The sequence below is a fragment of the Drosophila erecta genome, unplaced genomic scaffold (assembly GCF_003286155.1).
Source record: "Drosophila erecta strain 14021-0224.00,06,07 unplaced genomic scaffold, DereRS2 tig00000219-arrow-pilon, whole genome shotgun sequence".
Lineage (NCBI taxonomy): Eukaryota > Metazoa > Arthropoda > Insecta > Diptera > Drosophilidae > Drosophila > Drosophila erecta.
This window is the reverse complement of record NW_020825213.1, coordinates 1,493,995-1,515,731: the sequence shown is the minus strand read 5'-3', so window position 1 is coordinate 1,515,731 and position 21,737 is coordinate 1,493,995. Positions and strand designations below refer to the sequence as shown.

At 39.1% G+C, this 21,737-nt stretch overlaps 1 protein-coding gene across 5 annotated transcripts in view; it reads right to left on the bottom strand.

Moving 5' to 3' along the window:
- Positions 1-21,737, bottom strand: part of LOC26526941 (sialin) — a 92,940-nt gene that overhangs the window by 39,804 nt on the left and 31,399 nt on the right. Inside the window, exons 2-3 of one of the 5 annotated variants that reach the window (XM_026982833.1) lie at positions 18,156-18,313; positions 16,944-17,139 (exon numbers count right to left, since the gene is read on the bottom strand). The exons of the other annotated variants lie outside the window; for them this stretch is intronic. Coding sequence (XP_026838634.1) covers positions 17,133-17,139; positions 18,156-18,313 — 165 coding nt within the window. The 3' untranslated portion in view covers positions 16,944-17,132. Of the gene's footprint in view, positions 1-16,943; positions 17,140-18,155; positions 18,314-21,737 lie in introns of those variants that run through there. 5 annotated transcript variants of the gene reach the window in all.

Below are 21,737 nucleotides of genomic sequence, written 5' to 3'. Positions count from 1 at the left end.
GCCCCAAACTATTGAAGAGCTGTCCAACCGAGTTAACCCCGGCCAGGTGGCAGCGCCTCCGATCAAGGTTTACCACCCGGTAAAACTTGAGGGAGAAGTCCAGTGCAATGAAACATTGGACGCTGTAAAATGTCTTCCAGAATTTATGGGGACACAGGAGACATTTGTCTCCTGGCGACAGGCAGCAATAGCCGCATACTATACTATACATACTATGTTTAGGAATTATCAAAATAGTTCTCGCCATTATCAAGGAGTAGTAATCATCAGGAGCAAAATCAAAGGCCCTGCTGATGCGGTTTTATCATCTTTTATAAATCGATTATAAATCGAGCAGGAGCTAGGCACCCTTAGACAGAGAAGCCTCACGCTACTTCAGTACTATGATGAGGTTGAGAAAAAACTCACTTTGCTCACCAACAAGGTGACTATGTCATACGAAGCGTCGACAGCAACGGCTTGTTCGAGAAGTTCCGGGATGAAGCAATGCGCGTTTTCGTCTCAGGACTCAGGCCCAACATCACGGATGTCCTACTTGCAGCAAAGCCAAAATACAGGAAGTGGAATCCAACCACGAAAGGTACTCCTTCGCAACTTCGTTTGCATGAAGCCAGGAAAATAGGGACCGTAGACAATATCCCAAAGTGCAGGAGCGCCACCAGGCCCCTCGCAGGGAAGTGCCGGGAAGAACCCACACTTTACTAGGCAGCACAGGGCACAAGTGCACTCTGCTCCACGAAGCGACAGGGTGGCTCGAGGAAGCACACCGGAACCTATGGGTTTTTTTAAGAAAAGCGTGAGCTTCCTAGGGTTCATGGTCACCAACAATGGTGCGGCGACTGACCCAGAGAAGGTCAAGGCCATAAAAGAATTTCCAGAGCCCAAAAACGTAGTTGAGGTCAGATCATTCCTGGGCATTAATAGCGAGGCCCATTTCAGACATACTGAAGGGCGAGTATCCAGGTACAATTTTCCGAAGCGCAACAATGTGCCTTAGAGAAACTACGTCATCCTCAGATACCCTGAATACAAAAAAGCGTTTGATCTAACGACAGATGCTTCGGCATTGGCATTGGCGCAGTGCTGTCCAAGAGGGACGTCCGATTACAATGATCTCTAGGACATTGAGCGACAGAGAGGTTAAGTATGCTACCAACGAAAGGGAGCTGTTAGCCATAGTCTGGGCACTAGCCAAGTTGCGGCACTACCTATACGCGGTCAAAGAAATAAACATTTTTACCAACCACCAACCGTTGACATTTGCGGTATCGGAATCCAATCCAAACGCCAAGATAAGAGGTGGAAAGCAGGCATCGATGAGTCTGGCGCACGAATTTTTTACAAGCCCAGAAAAAATAACCTCGTTGCAGCTGCCCTCTCGAGACAACAACTCAATGTTGTTGGAGACCAGGAACCAGAGTCGTGCGGGGCCACGGTTCACAGCGGTCTTTCGCGTACACACACGATCGAGTCCACGGACAAAACCGTGAATTGCTTCCAGAGCCAAATAATTTTAGAAGAGGCGCGCTCCCCTTGGAAACGCACTTTTATACTATTTGGGAATAAGAGGCGCCACTCGATCAACTTCTCGTGCAAACAAACTTTGCTAGAGACATTTGCCAACACCATTATCCCTAATGGTGTGAGTGCCTTCCACTGTGATCTTCACAAGTTGGCACAAATCCAGGACGAGGTGGTTCGAAAATTTCCGGCCACAAAATTCTGGTATTGCAAAAAAAGGGTCACCGACATTTTCGCGGTCGAGGAGAGGAAGGAAATCCTAACCGCCGAGCACAACAGAGCTCACAGGTCGGCCCAAGAAAACGTGAAGCAGGTACTCTCCGAGTACTACTTCCCGAAAATGACCAAATTGGCGAGCGAAGTAGCAGCCAATTGCAAAACTTGCGCAAAGGCGAAGTATGACAGACATCCGAAGAAGCAGGAGCTCGGTGAAACCCCAATCCCGGCCCATGTAGGAGAAATATTACACATTGATATTTTCACAACGGATGAAAAATACTTTCTCACCTGTGTTGACTAGTTTTCTAAATTCGCTATGCCGATTCCGTCTAGAACCATAGAGAATTTGAAAGCACCCCTTTCGCAACTCATGAATATTTTCCCCAAACCCAAAGCCATCTACTGCGACCATGAACCATTATTGAAATCGCAAACAATAATGGCTATGCTGAAAGACATGTCGGCGTCAGCACCTCCATAGCGTCACCGACGGACAGGTGGAACGCTTCCACAGCACGTTGGTCGAACTCGCTAGATACCTAAAAAAAGACAAAGTGGAGTTGATCTTGCTGGCCACAGCCAGATATAACAAGTGTATCCACTCTGTCATGAACAAAAACGCACAAAATTTGACAAGAAACCGAGAAAACGCTTCTCGGCGGAACAGATTGTTCCAGGTCGGCGATAAAGTCCTAGTAAAGTCAAACAGGTGACTGAACGTGAAGGTTCACTGAAGCACGAGTAATTAATGCACATAATAGCCAAATTGAAATCAATAGTAAAACGCAAGTTCGAATTAAAGAACTTACCGACACTGTCAATCGACTTTTAAAAGTTTCCAAAAGTGCACAAATCGATACGGGCCATCTTTACGAAATGCTATTAACACGCAATGGAATCATTGTTATAGAACTACAGAACCTTATGCTAACAATCAAATCGCAAAAATCAACCTAGTTAGTCCAAACTTCCTGGACCATGCAGACTTGGAGAATGTTTGGGGCGAGGAGCCCATCAACACCCCCATAAGGGAAATTTTGTCCGTTGCGTCCGTGAAAGTTTTACAAGCCATTAACATTTTGCATTTCATAATAAAATTGCCCAAGATCATAATGGCCTGTAATAAGGTGACCGTCCTTCCAGTGGCACACCATGATACGGTGTTGAAGATAACGGGGTGGCGGAGTGCAACGGACAAATCCGCACTGTGAAGAACTGCTCCATATCACCCGGGGCAACGTTTTGCCAGTTATCTTCGGTGAGCTCGTGTACCAAAGAACTCCACACAACAGAGCGACCTACATCAGATCACCCATGTCGACGAAGGAATAATCATCATCAATGATAGACCAGCACTCGTGCGCGTGGATAATAGAACAAACATCCGCATTCGAGGCACGCACTTAATAACATTCATTGAGAGTGCTATGGTCAATGAGACCGTCTTCATAAATCACGACTTGGTCCAGAAAAAGGCACCGGGAGTAGCTAACTCCCCTGTCCTGAATATCTCGATGAAACACGAGATCCTGAGCATCACACCGCTTGAGTGAAAAGAATTTGGAGCAGATCAGGAAACTCGAGAAAGACGTCGACTGATACCGACTAAGTCAGAAAACGCTAATTGCCTGTAATAAGTTGCCAGCGAGCCACGAGGGCCAAAAAATCCACAGACCAACTGAAGAAAATCCTCGCCCAAATAGGATCGACCGAAGGCGGCCTTAATCTTGAGGGGGGAGTAGTTAACTAAGTTAACCGGACCGATCGTCCGCTCACCACCACCGGTCAAATTGCTGACCAAGCATTTGGCCGGAAGCTCGCACATAACCGGTAAAGCTCTGCACATTGGCAGAAGCCGCTATGAAGCTTTTTCTGTCAGCTTTTAAGTAAGTTCGCATTTACATTTGAAATAATAAAGAGCACCAGCTCATTAATTGAAACGCCGGCGATCATCCTGCGACCAGGATCATCCCAAATACTTAATTTATATATCAGGAATAGCGCACGAAAAAAAATAGTCTGTAGGTAGTATTGATCAGATATGTGTGCAAACGCAGAAATACCATATGAATTTATTTTCGTATATGACAATTGTCCTATACCAGGATTTGGTATAATTAGTTTGGATTTCGTTAGAAAATACAATTGTATTTTAGAATTCGACGACTGTGAAGATTGGTTCACATTAAGACCAAATAACTTCAGGAATATAAACATTTCACTCACTAGATTGCGAAATAGTTTTGCCAGCTAGACCACAGATCGAAAGATTAAACTTATGTCTAGTGCCTAAAATCAGCAATTACAACCTGGAATAATAGTAGCAAGTGCTCTTTTAGATAGATACTCAGAACGTTTTGAATCGAACTGTAAACACAAATAATAAGTACGCTTTTGTAAGCGGCGCAATACAGCGATAATTTTAGTCTGGACGCTGAATCCAGATCAGGAAATACATTTTATAAACAAATATTGAGATGGAATGATGATACCCCAGGATATATCAAGACCTATAGAATGATTGAAATTCAAAGCCAAGTCGATAAGCTAGCAGGATGACGAATTAGGAGATGTTAATAACTATCGGAGATATTAAATCAATTAGATAGATATTAAACCAAACAGAAAAATTCACAATTATGAAATTTCCAATATCTTTCAGATTATGAATAACAGTGATGCCAGGAAATAAGTAGTAAGTAGTACTCATAATAGAGTAGAATAAGTGTTGGTTAATAAGAGGAAATCAATTATGAACAATCTTCGAATTTTTCACTATCAAGAATCTTTAAGAAAAGGTCAAAAAATATTAAATAAAAAAAAATTCCGCACAAAGTAACAAAAATAGGTTAAGGTTATTAGGTTGAAATAAAAGCTATACTGTTTAAACTTAATCCTTAAATTTAAGGCGTTCCTTCAGAAGGTGTTCACTCGTGAATTCATGAATATACAAAATGTTTATTTTTTGCTTCAAATAAGAAGTACATATGTTATGACACGTCTAAATGCCAACACTGAGACACCAGCAGCAGCATTTAATATAGTTAATATATTTTATATATTTAATATATTCTGATAGATACCATTGGTTCAATTCCAGGGTCAGAAGATGGAAATGAGTATTCAATCTCTATAATTTGTGATTAAAAGTAAATATAAATAAATATATGTTTAAAATCAGTTGCTAACGCCATTTTCAAAAATTATTTACATAATTATATTATAAACGACTTGTATAAGTATATGAAAATAAGTAAGACATCATCACCTATTAAACACCCTATCAGACTTTAGAAACTATTGTACGTTGCCAGAGAACATTTAATGAGTATAGCAAAACAAAGAATTAATTATTTTTTTAACACAAGACCATCAGTAGTTCAAGACTATTGTACATATGAACTTTTATTTGCTAGACTTTGAAGAAAGACATAGGAAAGACGGTGCTAAAATAGGATTAGATATAGCATTTAAAAGAGCTAGGGAGTAAAATGGTATACTAGGCTCGTTAAAAAGTATGTAACAGGTAAATGAAACGTTTCTGACCCTATAAAATAAATATATTGCTGATCAGGGTAAATAGTCGAGTTAGTCGGGTCATGTCCAACTATAAGTTGAGATTAGACATGCAAACAGTAATGACAACTACGTTGCGCAAGTTTTTTTCAGACCGTTATTTCAGAGTCCCCAAAAGTGATACGCCTACGCCATTAAAAATTTGTTTGTAATTTTTTCATTTTTTGTAAATCGTATATCGATTTGCCCACACTTTTTAAAACCATGTTGTATTAGTTTTGTAAAACCCGTCCAAAGGTGTCACACCCAACACTTAAGAAAACGGTTTTGTTCTTTTAGCGTCGCACATACTTGGTAAGTACTAATATCCTAAATTAAAGTGATCTCCTCAAAAAATGCGGCTTTGGGAAAAGGGACGACAGGACAAATAATAAACAAGGAACATCTTCTCACAACAGCTCTTGATTCTCGAAGGACTTCTTGCTTAACGCTCACAAACCACGAAAATTCCCACGCCGGCTCCACAAATCCACCAGTTGGTGAGATACCCAAAAATTTTATGACTAGGATTAGACTTATTACTATGGGCTATTATTTGGGACGAGACAAATGATAACCAATAGACAAGCTACCTTACTGACTGATGGCGTTATATCATTGTACCACAGACACTAAAATAATAAGATGCGTAACGCCATACGAATTTTTCGTGCTGGCTCCAGGCTCTCTCCAATTTTTGTTCAAGAGCCAGAGAGAGAGCACTCTAGAGCCAGCAGCTCTCTTGTACGCATACAGCCGATCACTGTACGTGTGCACACGTATGGTCATATATGGTAAATTTGACAAAATATGCCCCTCACTTCAGAAGTTTATGGAATACTAACACCGACCCTATCTATTCAAGACACTATCCCTATCTAGAAGCACTCAGGAACGAAGTAGGGAAACAAATACAGGAGCTACTCGAAAATGGAGTCATAAGACCATCAAGATCGCCCTACAACTCTCCGACATGGATCATACCTAAGAAGGTAGATGCATCGGGCCAAAAAAAATTCAGAATGGTGATTGATTATAGGAAGTTGAATATGGCCACCATTCCCGATAGGTACCCGATCCCAGACATTAATTTTGTCCTTGCACAGTTAGGAAAAAAAAGGTTATTTTCCGTTATAGATTTAAAAATCAGATTCCCCTAAGGAAATCCGACATAGAGAAAACTGCTTTTTCAGTGAATCAGGGAAGATATGAATTTACGAGATTACCATTTGGGCTCAAAAACGCCCCCTATATATTTAAGAGGGCACTAGACGATATACTTGGAGACAACGTCGGTGTAAGATGCTTCGTCTATATAGGCGACATCAACATATTTACCATAACAGAAGAACAGCATGCAAGCGACATTCGTAAAATTTTCCGAACTTTAGAAGAGGCAAATATGAAGGTTCAGTTAGACAAGTGCGAATTTTTCAAAAAAGTGGTAGAATTCCTGGGATTTTTGATAGCAGAAGGTGGAATTAAAACAAATCCAGAAAAAGTAAGAGCTATCGCAGAATTCCCTATTCCCAAGGCACTTAAAGACCTTTGATCTTTTTTGGGACTTTCAGGGTTTTTTCGGCGTTTCATAAAAGACAACGCAAAACTGGCTAAACCCATTTCAGCCCTTTTAAGAGGGGAGGAGGGCCGAGGCCGAATCTCCAAGACTGCCTCAAGCAAAACTCTAATAAGTCTCGGAGAGAATGCAATGGACGCTTTTATGAAGCTAAAGAAAACTCTTGCATCTGAGGAGGTTATGTTAATTCACCCTGACTTTAAAAAGGAATTCCAACTGACCTATAATGTTTATTTCAAGAACTCTAAGTAAAACCGAGGAGCACTACGCTCCAAACAAAAAACAGATGCTTGCCATCATATGGGCGGTACAGACACTCCGCAATTACCTTTACGGTTCCACTAAAGTAAAGATTTTCACAGACCACGAATCACTCACGTATGCCACAAGTCCCAAAAGTAGGAATGACCAAATGAAGCGCTGGATAGCAATCCTTGAGAATATAATCATGAACTTTTGCACAAGCCAGGAAAATCAAACGTAGTAGCAGACGCATTAAGTAGACCACCCATTCAAACAAACGATGAAATAAACACCCTCACCACAACAGTCCTCAGTAGTAACAGCTCGCCAGAAAGACTAATTCCAATGGCTACGGAGCCACTAAACATCTTTAAGAATCAAATACTACTGAAAATAGGAAACCAGGCCCCTTATAAATTTGAAATATATTTTCCAAGCTATCATAGACATACCATAGAGGAACCCTCATTCGATGTGGAAAAACTTGTTTAAATCTTAAAAAAACGATTAAGCCCTTCTATTATAAATGGACTTCACTCGGACGAACGCACTTTAGGCCTCCTACAAGAAATATAACCGCAGCATTTTCGTAAATTCAGGGCCAGATTTTCACGGCGAAACGGATCAGGAAAATAGAATGATTAACGAACACAAAAGAGCTCATCGTAGCGCAAAAGAAAATAAACAGCAAATATTATATTATATAGCTCTTATTTCCCACAAATGAGAGCTAAAATGGAGAAAATCGTAAAGGAATGCAGCATCTGTAAAGCACACACATACGAGAGACATCCGAATAAACCCGAAATACAGAGAACGCCTATACCCCAATATCCAGGTCATATTGTCCAGATCGTCCTGTACTTGACCTGTAAACAAGTTGTCCTAACCGCGATTGATAAATTTTTTAAATACGCGCAAGCCAAAATCATAAAATCTAGGGCGACCCAACATGTAAAACAACCTCTAAAGGAAGTACTAAGGAATTTTGGTATACCAAAAATCGTGGTAATAGATAACGAAAAATAGCTTAGTTCATGTCTAATAATGAGAATGATGTAGGAGAAATATAATATAGAAGTGTTCAAAACACCACCCTTCCATAGCGCGGCAAACAGACAAATCGAACGTTTCCATTCAACCCTAACTGAAACCATAAGATGTTAAAAGGCAGAAAAACTCCATTGCTCCATAGCTAAGAGATCTTATAGGCAGATCTTTAATTAAATAACATACTAACAGAAAACCAGTAGATCTATTTTTTGGTAGGAAGGTAGCAAATGATCCTAACCTGCAACAAACCATTGAAAACATAATAAATAAACAGGGAAAGATTTAGAATTCCACAACGAAATAAAAGACCTCGTAAAAACCTATAAGACCGGTGACGAAATTTACGTAAAGAACAACAAAAGATTGGGAACAAAGCTGTCATCTAGATACAAAAAGGAAATAGTAAAAGAGGACAGGAATACAACTGTTTTGACAGAAACAGGATGAGTTATTTACAAAGCACTAATACGAAACTGAAACTTCATTTACAGGTTCTTACTGACTGATGGCGTTATATCATTGTACCACAGACACTAAAATAATAAGATGCGTAACGCCATACGAATTTTTCGTGCTGGCTCTAGAGCTGGCTCCAGGCTCTCTCCAATTTTTGTTCAAGAGCCAGAGAGAGAGCACTCTAGAGCCAGCAGCTCTCTTGTACGCATACAGCCGATCACTGTACGTGTGCACACGTATGGTCATATATGGTAAATTTGACAAAATATGCCCCTCACTTCAGAAGTTTATGGACTTTCAATCTATATTATTTGTACCTCATTGCCACCAAATAAAAAACTTTAATTTTGCATTGTCTTAACATGATAAATATTTTAAATCATAATATAATAGGTGAATAAATGTACATAATAATACCTAATTAATTTCAAAGATTACTTTATGCCAGAAAATATGTCGTTAGAGTATTCAGCTCGCGACGTCGAAAATATATTTGAAGTTAGTGATTCTTGGGTGCGCTGGTCCTGCCTCAATAACTCTATTTTGCAATAGACAGACAGGTAGCATATAAAGTTTTTAACTATTTCGTATATTTATTAGTACAAATTATTAGTATACAAGTAAAAAAAATATGCAAACTTATGTAAATGACCAATTTTCAGTGCAAATATTATTTTGTTGAATGTTTTTGTTATATTCTAATTCGAAATTTTTAAAAACCTTGCAATTTTGGGTGGATTTTGGGCGCCAATTTTATTGTTTCTTCTAATAGATAGAGATCATCGTTTGCTAATATTTTTCCAAATTTTAGTAATACATATATCCGTATTTATATTCACATGCAAGTGAATTCCATTTGTAGATTATTATGCTCTCAATTTTATGCAAGCGGGGAGAGAGCAATTATTGCCGCCACCAAAAAAGTGGCTGCATAGTGCAAAACCAATGTATGGCCGTTACGCATCTTATTATTCTAACTGCTCTAGCAAGCCTATTGTATGGCACGTATTTGTATAAAAGTTAACACCACAAATGTTTTGATAAGAACATTTGGAGATGCACGCGTATCCGCTTGCGCAACACTCGTGGGGTCGCACGAGCGGCTGGTTGCGGAACATACGTAGCACCTGCACAACAAAAAGTGCAGACGTACCGTCTGCCCAATTTCCGTGAGCAGAGCAGCTCCGACGTCAGCAGCATAGGTGGGCAGGCGAAGTTAGGTAGGGACAAATTTGTCAAACTAAAATTAGTTCTGTTTTTGCAATTAATGAATAAGGACCTTATGGTCACAACACCAAATAAAGAAATATATTTTTTTTATTAATTGGAACTCTATATGAGTTAACTGGCGCCCAACGTTAAAAAGGGTTTGTGCGCGGAACTAAAGTCTAGTTAAGCAACTCGAAGTACGCGCAACCTGCAAGTGCACCCGATTGGCTGCCCTGGTTATTGCGATCACGTTCGAAAAAAGTTTTTCATCATATCCGTAGTGAACTGAGAGACCGGAAAAAAAAATCCCATAAGTGCACCCATTTGGCTGCCAAAGATTAAAACGAACTGCCGCTGATAAACGCACCCAATTGGCTGCTCCAGCGAAACAATAAAGTCCAAAAAGCAAGCGAACTCACTTACATCGGTCTGCAGACGTTGGTCGCAGACAACTGGTTCGGTGGTGCTAGAAAATCAATTTAAAAAGAAATAATTCTTAAAATAAAGAATTTTTAGGAAAAAAAACCTCTTAATAAATCAAAATTTTTTTTATTAATTAAAAACAATTATCAGAAATTACAAATAATACATTTTTTTGAAAGAACTTATAAAAATTATTATCATACTGCAAAGCAATTAAAACCTACAATATCATTATTTTTTCATTTCTACCAATTCCGCTCACTTATTTTTGCTACTGCCGAACCAAAATTTAAAAAGAAAAATTGGCTAATCCAAATAACCTTGTAAGACCACCCATTTTAAGCGCATCTGCAAACCAGCAGCAGAATCAAGTCCTTTCCATCAATATGGCTGGTCTGCAGGATGAAATACGGAAATATAAATGATACAGAGAATGATAGAGGATAGGTTAAGCCCAGGGGTCCCTCAATTAGTGGACCAACTAGTAAACATCGAGGGGAATAACATAAACGAACTGGACAGAATTCCAGATGTAGAAAAGTGCCTTAGGGAATTTTCAGGACAAGCAGGAGAATTCAGTTCTTGGAAAAAAAGTCTAGAAAGAATCTTGCAAATTTATTCAACAACAGCCGGCTCACCTAGGTACTACGGGATTCTAAGCGTCATCAGGAACAAGATCGTGGGAAATGCTGACTCGGTTTAAGATTCATATCAAACCCCCTTAAACTGGACAGCCATTTTGAAATGCTTGATGACTCATTACGCTGACAAACGAGATGTCACTACACTCGAGTACCAAATGACGTCTCTAGTACAGGGCAACCAGACGTATCAGAATTTTATCAACGCGTCTATACTCAGTTGGAAATGAGCCGAGATTCAATAGATCTTTTTGCTAAGTCTTATCGAGACAAGGCCTTGGCCACCTTTGTTAGAGGTCCAAGATTGGAAAATCAATTCCGAATCATATCAGAATCAATTACGCCAATAATAATCAAGCCAATTCGAGAAAATTCAACGGTCCTCCGGGACCAGCACCACCCTTGCCAAGAAGGAACATACAACCAAACTCTCAAACATCTAGGCAACAGTTCTTTCCCCAATGGGCCTATATGCCACAAACTCCTCGATGGGCTTATAACCCACCACAGCAACAACAGCAATATTACAGAAGTAGTATCCAACCACAGGGAAACCACTTTTCGGCACCCCCTCCACGCCCATAGGCTCCAAAGCCCCAAGCGCGGCCGGAACCAATGGATATAGATCAAAGCATGCAGACAAGACGCATAAACTACATGATCAGACCTTTTAATGACACCGTAACTAAAAGACCATTGGCATAGCAGACATTTGGACAGACTGACAAAAGACCAAGGAACTTCCATGTGACAACTGAGGACGAACAGCAATACCTGGAAAACGCAGAACAATATGTGTCTGAAGTGAAGGGAGCATCAGCTTCCGAATATAGTAAGGCACAAGAATATGATCAAGAACAAGAGCTATACAACAACGAACCATTGGAATCCGACTTCGTTGATCTTAATTTTTTAGAGAAACATCCTCATCCTTACCGTACATAAACTGTAGAATCGGTGGGTGAGGAATGATCAAAATACTGATAGACACAGGCTTTAATAAATATTACATGCACCCAAAATATGCAATAAATCAAAAAAAAAAAATTAAAAACCTTTCCATGTAAGATCTGTTGGTGGCACCGTTTTAGTGACTTACCACTTAATAGCCAACCCGTTCGGATTCAAAAACAGTAACCTCAAATTTTTTCTCTTGCCAGCACTCGAGTCCTTTGGGGCGCTGATAGGAAATGACACAATAAGAGAAATAGGAATAGACATATTTTCAAGACAAGGATTCATAATGATAGCAAATAAACTAAAAATTAAATTAAATAAACAATCTCCGACTAGAACACGCCAAAAACACTCAAAAAACAGATTATGAAAAAGATCTGCTCAGAATTCCCAAAACTGTGACCCAAACGAAAAATTAACGTTTACAACAAAAGTGGTAGCAACAATTAGAAATACTAACACCGACCCTATCTATTCAAGACACTATCCCTATCTAGAAGCACTCAGGAACGAAGTAGGGAAACAAATACAGGAGCTACTCGAAAATGGAGTCATAAGACCATCAAGATCGCCCTACAACTCTCCGACATGGATCATACCTAAGAAGGTAGATGCATCGGGCCAAAAAAAATTCAGAATGGTGATTGATTATAGGAAGTTGAATATGGCCACCATTCCCGATAGGTACCCGATCCCAGACATTAATTTTGTCCTTGCACAGTTAGGAAAAAAAAGGTTATTTTCCGTTATAGATTTAAAAATCAGATTCCCCTAAGGAAATCCGACATAGAGAAAACTGCTTTTTCAGTGAATCAGGGAAGATATGAATTTACGAGATTACCATTTGGGCTCAAAAACGCCCCCTATATATTTAAGAGGGCACTAGACGATATACTTGGAGACAACGTCGGTGTAAGATGCTTCGTCTATATAGGCGACATCAACATATTTACCATAACAGAAGAACAGCATGCAAGCGACATTCGTAAAATTTTCCGAACTTTAGAAGAGGCAAATATGAAGGTTCAGTTAGACAAGTGCGAATTTTTCAAAAAAGTGGTAGAATTCCTGGGATTTTTGATAGCAGAAGGTGGAATTAAAACAAATCCAGAAAAAGTAAGAGCTATCGCAGAATTCCCTATTCCCAAGGCACTTAAAGACCTTTGATCTTTTTTGGGACTTTCAGGGTTTTTTCGGCGTTTCATAAAAGACAACGCAAAACTGGCTAAACCCATTTCAGCCCTTTTAAGAGGGGAGGAGGGCCGAGGCCGAATCTCCAAGACTGCCTCAAGCAAAACTCTAATAAGTCTCGGAGAGAATGCAATGGACGCTTTTATGAAGCTAAAGAAAACTCTTGCATCTGAGGAGGTTATGTTAATTCACCCTGACTTTAAAAAGGAATTCCAACTGACCTATAATGTTTATTTCAAGAACTCTAAGTAAAACCGAGGAGCACTACGCTCCAAACAAAAAACAGATGCTTGCCATCATATGGGCGGTACAGACACTCCGCAATTACCTTTACGGTTCCACTAAAGTAAAGATTTTCACAGACCACGAATCACTCACGTATGCCACAAGTCCCAAAAGTAGGAATGACCAAATGAAGCGCTGGATAGCAATCCTTGAGAATATAATCATGAACTTTTGCACAAGCCAGGAAAATCAAACGTAGTAGCAGACGCATTAAGTAGACCACCCATTCAAACAAACGATGAAATAAACACCCTCACCACAACAGTCCTCAGTAGTAACAGCTCGCCAGAAAGACTAATTCCAATGGCTACGGAGCCACTAAACATCTTTAAGAATCAAATACTACTGAAAATAGGAAACCAGGCCCCTTATAAATTTGAAATATATTTTCCAAGCTATCATAGACATACCATAGAGGAACCCTCATTCGATGTGGAAAAACTTGTTTAAATCTTAAAAAAACGATTAAGCCCTTCTATTATAAATGGACTTCACTCGGACGAACGCACTTTAGGCCTCCTACAAGAAATATAACCGCAGCATTTTCGTAAATTCAGGGCCAGATTTTCATCAAAAATAGTAACTGACCTGACGGACGAAACGGATCAGGAAAATAGAATGATTAACGAACACAAAAGAGCTCATCGTAGCGCAAAAGAAAATAAACAGCAAATATTATATTATATAGCTCTTATTTCCCACAAATGAGAGCTAAAATGGAGAAAATCGTAAAGGAATGCAGCATCTGTAAAGCACACACATACGAGAGACATCCGAATAAACCCGAAATACAGAGAACGCCTATACCCCAATATCCAGGTCATATTGTCCAGATCGTCCTGTACTTGACCTGTAAACAAGTTGTCCTAACCGCGATTGATAAATTTTCTAAATACGCGCAAGCCAAAATCATAAAATCTAGGGCGACCCAACATGTAAAACAACCTCTAAAGGAAGTACTAAGGAATTTTGGTATACCAAAAATCGTGGTAATAGATAACGAAAAATAGCTTAGTTCATGTCTAATAATGAGAATGATGTAGGAGAAATATAATATAGAAGTGTTCAAAACACCACCCTTCCATAGCGCGGCAAACAGACAAATCGAACGTTTCCATTCAACCCTAACTGAAACCATAAGATGTTAAAAGGCAGAAAAACTCCATTGCTCCATAGCTAAGAGATCTTATAGGCAGATCTTTAATTAAATAACATACTAACAGAAAACCAGTAGATCTATTTTTTGGTAGGAAGGTAGCAAATGATCCTAACCTGCAACAAACCATTGAAAACATAATAAATAAACAGGGAAAGATTTAGAATTCCACAACGAAATAAAAGACCTCGTAAAAACCTATAAGACCGGTGACGAAATTTACGTAAAGAACAACAAAAGATTGGGAACAAAGCTGTCATCTAGATACAAAAAGGAAATAGTAAAAGAGGACAGGAATACAACTGTTTTGACAGAAACAGGATGAGTTATTTACAAAGCACTAATACGAAACTGAAACTTCATTTACAGGTTCTTACTGGCTGCATGCACAGCTGAAGTACAAATAATTGACTACACCAATTCCGAAATAGTAACGCTGACGACTGGACTAGCAAAAGTACAAACAGGAACTTTTCGATTAATTCATGTGATTGATCTCAAACAATACCAGAACACTTTCGAAAAAATCAACGCCACAGCAAAAATCAAACTAAAATCAATGACCCAATACTACCGTTTATCATAAAGGAAGTAAGGAAATCCCAAACATTAATCGACAATCTAAGAGTTAAGAATAAGAAGAAAAGGCACATCGAAATGTTAGGTAGCGCATGGAAATGGTTAGCCGGATCTCCAGATAGCAGGGATTTCGATATAATACAGGAGAAGATTAACGGAGTAACCAAGTCATTTTAAACAGAGCCATAATAGAAAAGATAAATAACATTACTCAGGTTACCAATAGCATTACCAACAGTCTAGCGGAGATAAGTATATAATGTTAATATACGTCATAAAAATTCCTATAACAATTTCCGAACTCTGCAGCGAGATATTGATTAAGCCAGTTAGAATCGAGTTTGCGTATGCAATTCAGATGTATTTGTTTTTCCTTCCCACGATTTTTGCCTACTTTGAAAACGCATAGTGAATTTCATTATATTTCCAGTTATTTCTTTTAATTATTTGATGGTTATTCTTGATAACGTAATTCTCTTTACCTCTCAGATGCTGTGAAAATATATTTCGCTAATTCAAATCTCATACGAGTTAATTTTGGGCCAGGGCTTATCAATAAAAACAAGAAGGTTAGTGATATGATCTCTTTTAGCTGTAAAATGCTCCCCGTAAGTATGTGGTCTAAAGCGCACCCTTTGCATTTGGTAGCTGGTGGCCATTGTGGTCTCGAGATAAAACTGCGCCACACGCTATGTTGCTTGCATCCGTTGGAATACATTTTTTTTTACTAAATTCAGGGTATTGTAAGAGAGTCTGTTCCATCAGTTTAGATATTAAATGCAAAAATGCTTTTTGAAACTCTTCTGTCCATTCAAAGAAGACATTTTTTTACATAACCAGTTGTGTCGTGAATAGTCGGCGAAGTTTTTAATAAATGCAACAAAACGCCTTGCACCATCCGCATCATGGGACACTGGGTAATTTTGGATGACATTAAGCTTAGTGTCATCTCGCAATACATATTCCTCTATCCGTGAATTTATGTCCCATAAAGGTGAATTTACGCATAAAGAATAAACACTTCTTAGGATGTCACATTAGGTTGTATTTTCTGCATCTGTCAAAAACATCTGATAAGTTCTTAATCTTATGTTTCTCGGAACAACAACTATCGGATAGTCCATATAGAGGAATGCTTGCGAAGGCTCAAGACTTGAGAATGCAATGGTCATCATTTTTTGAATGGAATTCGGCGCTATTTTCAGACCAAACGGCAATCGTATAAAACGCTTGTAGTTGAAAATGAAGTTATGTTTCTTGAACTCTTTTTTAGTTCAATTTGGTTAAAATCTGACATGATGAATGAAAAATATTTAGCTCGACCTAGTTGATCCAAAATGTCATCAATTCTAGGAAGTGCAAATTTTTCAGACAACAGGTTTTTTTTTGATTTGACGGTAGTCAATTACTAATCGCCATTTCTGAGTCTGGAAGAGATTTTTTCGGTATTAATAAAAGTGGTTCGACAATCCCATCATCGATTAACTTTTGTACTTGTGATTGAATTTTATTTACCTGACTGTGAGGATTCCTATAATTTTTAATATAGACTGGTTCGTTATCTCTCAATCTCAGATTCTGATTGTAAAAATTATTGCCGATACTGGTTCTGTTGTAAGACCAGATATATTTGGTGCACAGATTTTGCAATTGTCTCTTAATTGTGCTGCCCTTATGTCTCGCCAACAACGAATTTAGAAATTTATTATTTATTGCTTGAATTGTTGTTTTATCCTGTACCAAGTTCAAAGTGGTTCCAATCAATTTGGATTTTATTACTTGGACTACAAAGTCCTCATATGAACATTTTGCAAGGTCCACTAATTTGACTGTCATTATGAACCTTTGAAAATGGATTTTCTGTCCATAGAAATCCGGTACGAAACTATATTCGCCCTTATGGCTGCTGAATTCTCTGTCGTTGGGGTTGTTTTTTGGTCTTGATCTTCTAAAATTTCTAATTATTCCGATAATTTTAAATCCCGCTGGTATGGTCAGATCGTTAAGATATTCCACTTTAATTTCCGTCTCTGCTTTTGAATCACTTTTTGATTCAGTTGCTTCTTTACTAACTCCTAGTGTCAGGGAGAATTTAATATTGTTGGTATTAATAATTCAAAATTATATTTTTCTTTTATATTTGTTAATCTTGTTCTGACTCTTATAAGAAATTTGGACACTGATGTCCACTGTTTTTTATCTAACCCTCTTTGATTATGAATGAGATTGATTATGAATGAATGGATGAATCCAAGATTGGTTTAAACGATCTACTAGAACTATTTTATACTTATTTGCAGTTGATTGCTGAATAGGCCTATTTTAAGACAAATGTATAAAACATTTATGTATATGCTTTATTTGATTTATCTTTTATCTCATTGATAATTTAAATGCATTTGCAAATCTTTATATTAGAAATAAATTTTTTTGCTTTTTGCCAATTAAATAAATCAATCAAACTGTTTCTTAGCTCTCTGCTACTATATAATTCCTTTAAGCATTTCTTATGTAGCTAATTAGTGAATTTATCAGCATTAATATAGAAAATGCTATTAAAATAGCTGTAATGTAATTTAAATTCTTTGATTCTACTTGTACTTTATTAATAACATATGCAATGGAGTCCACTGTTTTTTTTTTTATTAAACACATATTGTTGAAAACATATGTATTATTTTTTATTCTACTTATAGTATTTTACGGCTATTCTTTATTTCGTTTGAATCTAGTTTATTTATCTTATTAGTCAAAATAGACATTTACACATATTTTTCCTACCTATGATTTTCGTATAGCATTGCAGACTATTCTGCTCATCGGGCAGAAGGGTTTCGCTCAACGTTACAAGAAAAGTTTCTAAGTTTTATAATAGGTGTTATTTACAATTTAAAAAAAAAGTTTCAGCATGGTGTTGACTCTGCACCTTCGTTTGTGCTGCCGGCATCTGTGACCCAGTGGCACTCTCGGTTCCTTTGGCGCATGTGTATTCACAATGCCGTTTGCGTATAAAGTTGCCACTTTAGGTTCGCAATTCTTTATTATATTTTCTTTTTCTCGTCATCGCTCTTTTTACCCTTTTTTCACTCACTCAGATTTTTGGTGTTCCATATTCCTTTCCATTGCCGTCCACACTATAGTTTTTTTCCTCGTAGATTTGCAGTCCGCATTCTGGTTTTTTTTCTCGTAGATTTGCAGTCCACACTCCGGTTTTTGTTTTGATCTTTTTTCCTTGTAGATTTTAGGCTCCTGCCATACGGTCGCCATGTAATAAGATGATTCTACAATCCCATTTCTGTTGCTTTCAGTCACCAATCACAATGACCAAAAGTATATTTAAAATATTTTTGGTTTTTATTTGAGCATGGATGGAGCAGGGAAGGTCCCGCTCCAGTTGAAGAATACTTCTTCAGTGATTTCCATATATTCGTGAAAAGGTTTACTTAGCTTAAAGACGCGGAGCCTACTGCGCAACGGCGGTCTTATGTATATCATACGTATTTTCTTAAAATGTCACCATTTCTAGGCGATACAAGATGGAAATAAATATAAATTCACCGCAGTGTGAATACGCTATACGAGATGGACAGAAATATAAATTCATCGCAAAGAGAATACTCTGTTACTATAGTTGAAAATAGATTTCTGTATGTAAATTATGAATTGATGTAGTCCCGCGGCGATCAAGAGACTTCTGTCCTCGATCGGCGGCGGTGAGACGATCACGTTTGGGTCTTCTTATGAATATTATGATGGAGGGTTTTACTTCTCCCCCTTGGTGAGATTGACTAGCCTTGTGGCGTAGCAATATAATTGATAATAATGTCAATTGGGTTTTGCGGCTCTACGCCGGAGCAAGCAGTGGTTTATTATAACTCAAAACTAAGACTGAGGAGTTGACAATTATATAAACTAAGTTTACCCTCGCGGCAATGCATCGCGCCACCAGAAGTCGGCAAGTCGACTCAGCATTCCTTGCAGCGTGATGCAACACTCCGAATAAGAAGTGTCGGCTTTCCGCTGCCAGACGTTCTTTGCGCGGAGCTCTGAACCCAATTCTGGCGCGTCAGCATTGTTTATACAAAGCTACTTAGTTGCTATGAAGAAATACATTATCAGTTGTTAACTTGTATGCACAATTTGAATTTATGAACCAATTAAATATATGTAGGTGTATGTAAATCGAAATGCACAATTGGAGCTTAGGAACGAAACGAGATAGCCGATGTCATTGCGAACCAGAGTAACAACAGAGCACCAGGGAATTACCCCTGAGCACCAGTTCGGTTTTCGTGCTGGCCAGTGTACTGTCGAGCAGCTCCATCGGGTCGTCGAGCACATTCTGACTGCCTACGACAATAAGGAATATTGCAACAGCCTCTTCTTGGACATGCGTTCTTGGACTCCAGAAGCGTTTGATCGAGTGTGGCACATCGGACTCCAACTAAAAATCAAACAGACGCTACCTGCTCCATATTTTGGATTGCTGAAATGAAGGCGATTCGCTATGCGTTTCCATTCAGCACTTTCTACCGAACATAATGTGGCAGCTGGAGTTCCACAAGGTAGGGTATGCCGCAGCCAGATGTAAGCCTATACAGGAAATCTATGTTGGCCACATTTGCCGATGACGTGTGCGTCACCTACAGGTCCCGATGCGAGCACGACTCAGCCGATTGTATCCAAGACTTTGCAGATCGATTCTCGGTATGGGCAAAGCGTTAGAACATCGGCATCAATAGCAGTAAATCCACCAACGTCTGCTTTACTCTAAAGCGGAGAACGCCACCGACCGTCCATATCGAGGGAGCCCCCGTACCACAGCCGAACGCAGCAAAGTACCTTGGAGTGCTGCTGGACCGCAGACTCACATTTGCCAAGCATGTGACTGCCATCAGAACACGCTTACGTGCTAAGGTGGCGAAGCACTACTGGCTACTCTGCTCGCGCAGTAAACTGTCACTCTCCAACAAACTGACAATTTACAAACAGATCATAGCACCAAAATGGAAGTACGGGTGCCAAATCTTGGCATGTGAAAGCCAAATCAAAAGGATCCAGGCTATCCAAAGACTCATCACCGGCTGCGAGTGGTTTGTGCGAAACACCACCCTGCACAGAGACCTCAAACTCGCGACGATATTTGACGAGATAAACCAGCACTCGAGTCGATACCATGACAGGCTGGACCGCCACAGAAATCGACTTGCCAGCGCTCTAAACAGATCTCGCCCACCAAGGAGGCTCAACAGAAGGCAAACGAGGGATCTCATTTCCCGGTCTCGTTTGACTAGGGCCAGCAGAAGCTTACCCTTATCATAAATTATTTGTTATCTGTGATTGTTTTGTTATTGTTAAAATTTTGTTAAATTGATAAATCTAACTAGACTATAGTTAGCCGGCGCGCCCAAATGGGCTGAATTAATAGAGAAAAAGAACACAAAGGGGTTCCCAGATTTCCCCGTACGCCTCAATAAAGCTTTAAGAAAAAAAAAAAAAAAAAACTATAATTGATTTTATTAGTCGATAAGTACCATCACTACTGAATCATTGTCCTTTAGTTTTATCTGTCATAACCGTCATTCTAATCCATCCTCTTCCTACTTGTGCCTTCTTTTACACACGATCCACAAGCCCAACAGATTGACTGTTCTGCGCACCCTCGGTCCGACAATGCGTTAGAGCGAGACAAATGTATATTTCACACTATGTGAAACAGAATGGCTATGTTAATAATTGCACTGATTGCGTAATTTATAATTGGCGCCAAGAAGACGCGTACTGTGCCTATGTATGTATTGTGCCAGAAACTGAAATTGTAAGGCGACAGTTCAAAATGTCGTCAAGGAAACGCAAGGCTACGATCCAGGGCACAGGCACAGTTGAAATGGTTGAATCTGGCTATTAGACTTCCACATCAGATGTGGGATCGCCTCAACACCAAACCATGACCAACGACCGCTTGTGCATACTTTTGGAAACGCAGCATTGCAACGTGATCTACGTTTTGAATGCAGTCAAAAGTGCACAGTCAACGCCAGGCGTAAATAAATTCGTCATACTGCCAAATTTTAATCCCGATTCCGATGGCGCTAGTGCAGCTGCTGGTTGCGTCACGGTGGACCTCATCCTAGCTGAAAACACTCTGGAAGGCAGTGCTTTGCTTATCGCTTTGAGCAAATTACTGGAAGGCACTGCATCTACTGGCTGTTACAAGTTTGTTTTCTGGAATCACGTGGTACGTATTTAGGGAATTGTTTTTTTTTTTCAACAATTCGGACAACAAAACTTTTCAAGCAACTACTGTTTTTAATGTCAATAATGGTACCCAAGAAATCGGCGAATGCCTTTCCCTGTATGAAAGCCGGTTAATAACAATACTAATGGCGAAGTGGAAGTCGATGACTATGGAACAAATCGCCGGTAGTTCTGGCGCACGCGGCCCATATCGAAGAAAGACTACAACGTACTGTTTATACAAAGATCATCAGAACACGTAATGAATTGCAAAATGAATTGCGGCCATTTGCTTTTGGTAAGAAGAAAGAGCATTCTTTTGATATTAATTCTGCGGCCAAAAAAAAACATGGTCACACACCCATTAAATGACATTAATCGGTCACTCATAATAAATTGGAAGAGAGGCCGAGAGAGGACTTGTGCCAGGTGGCCA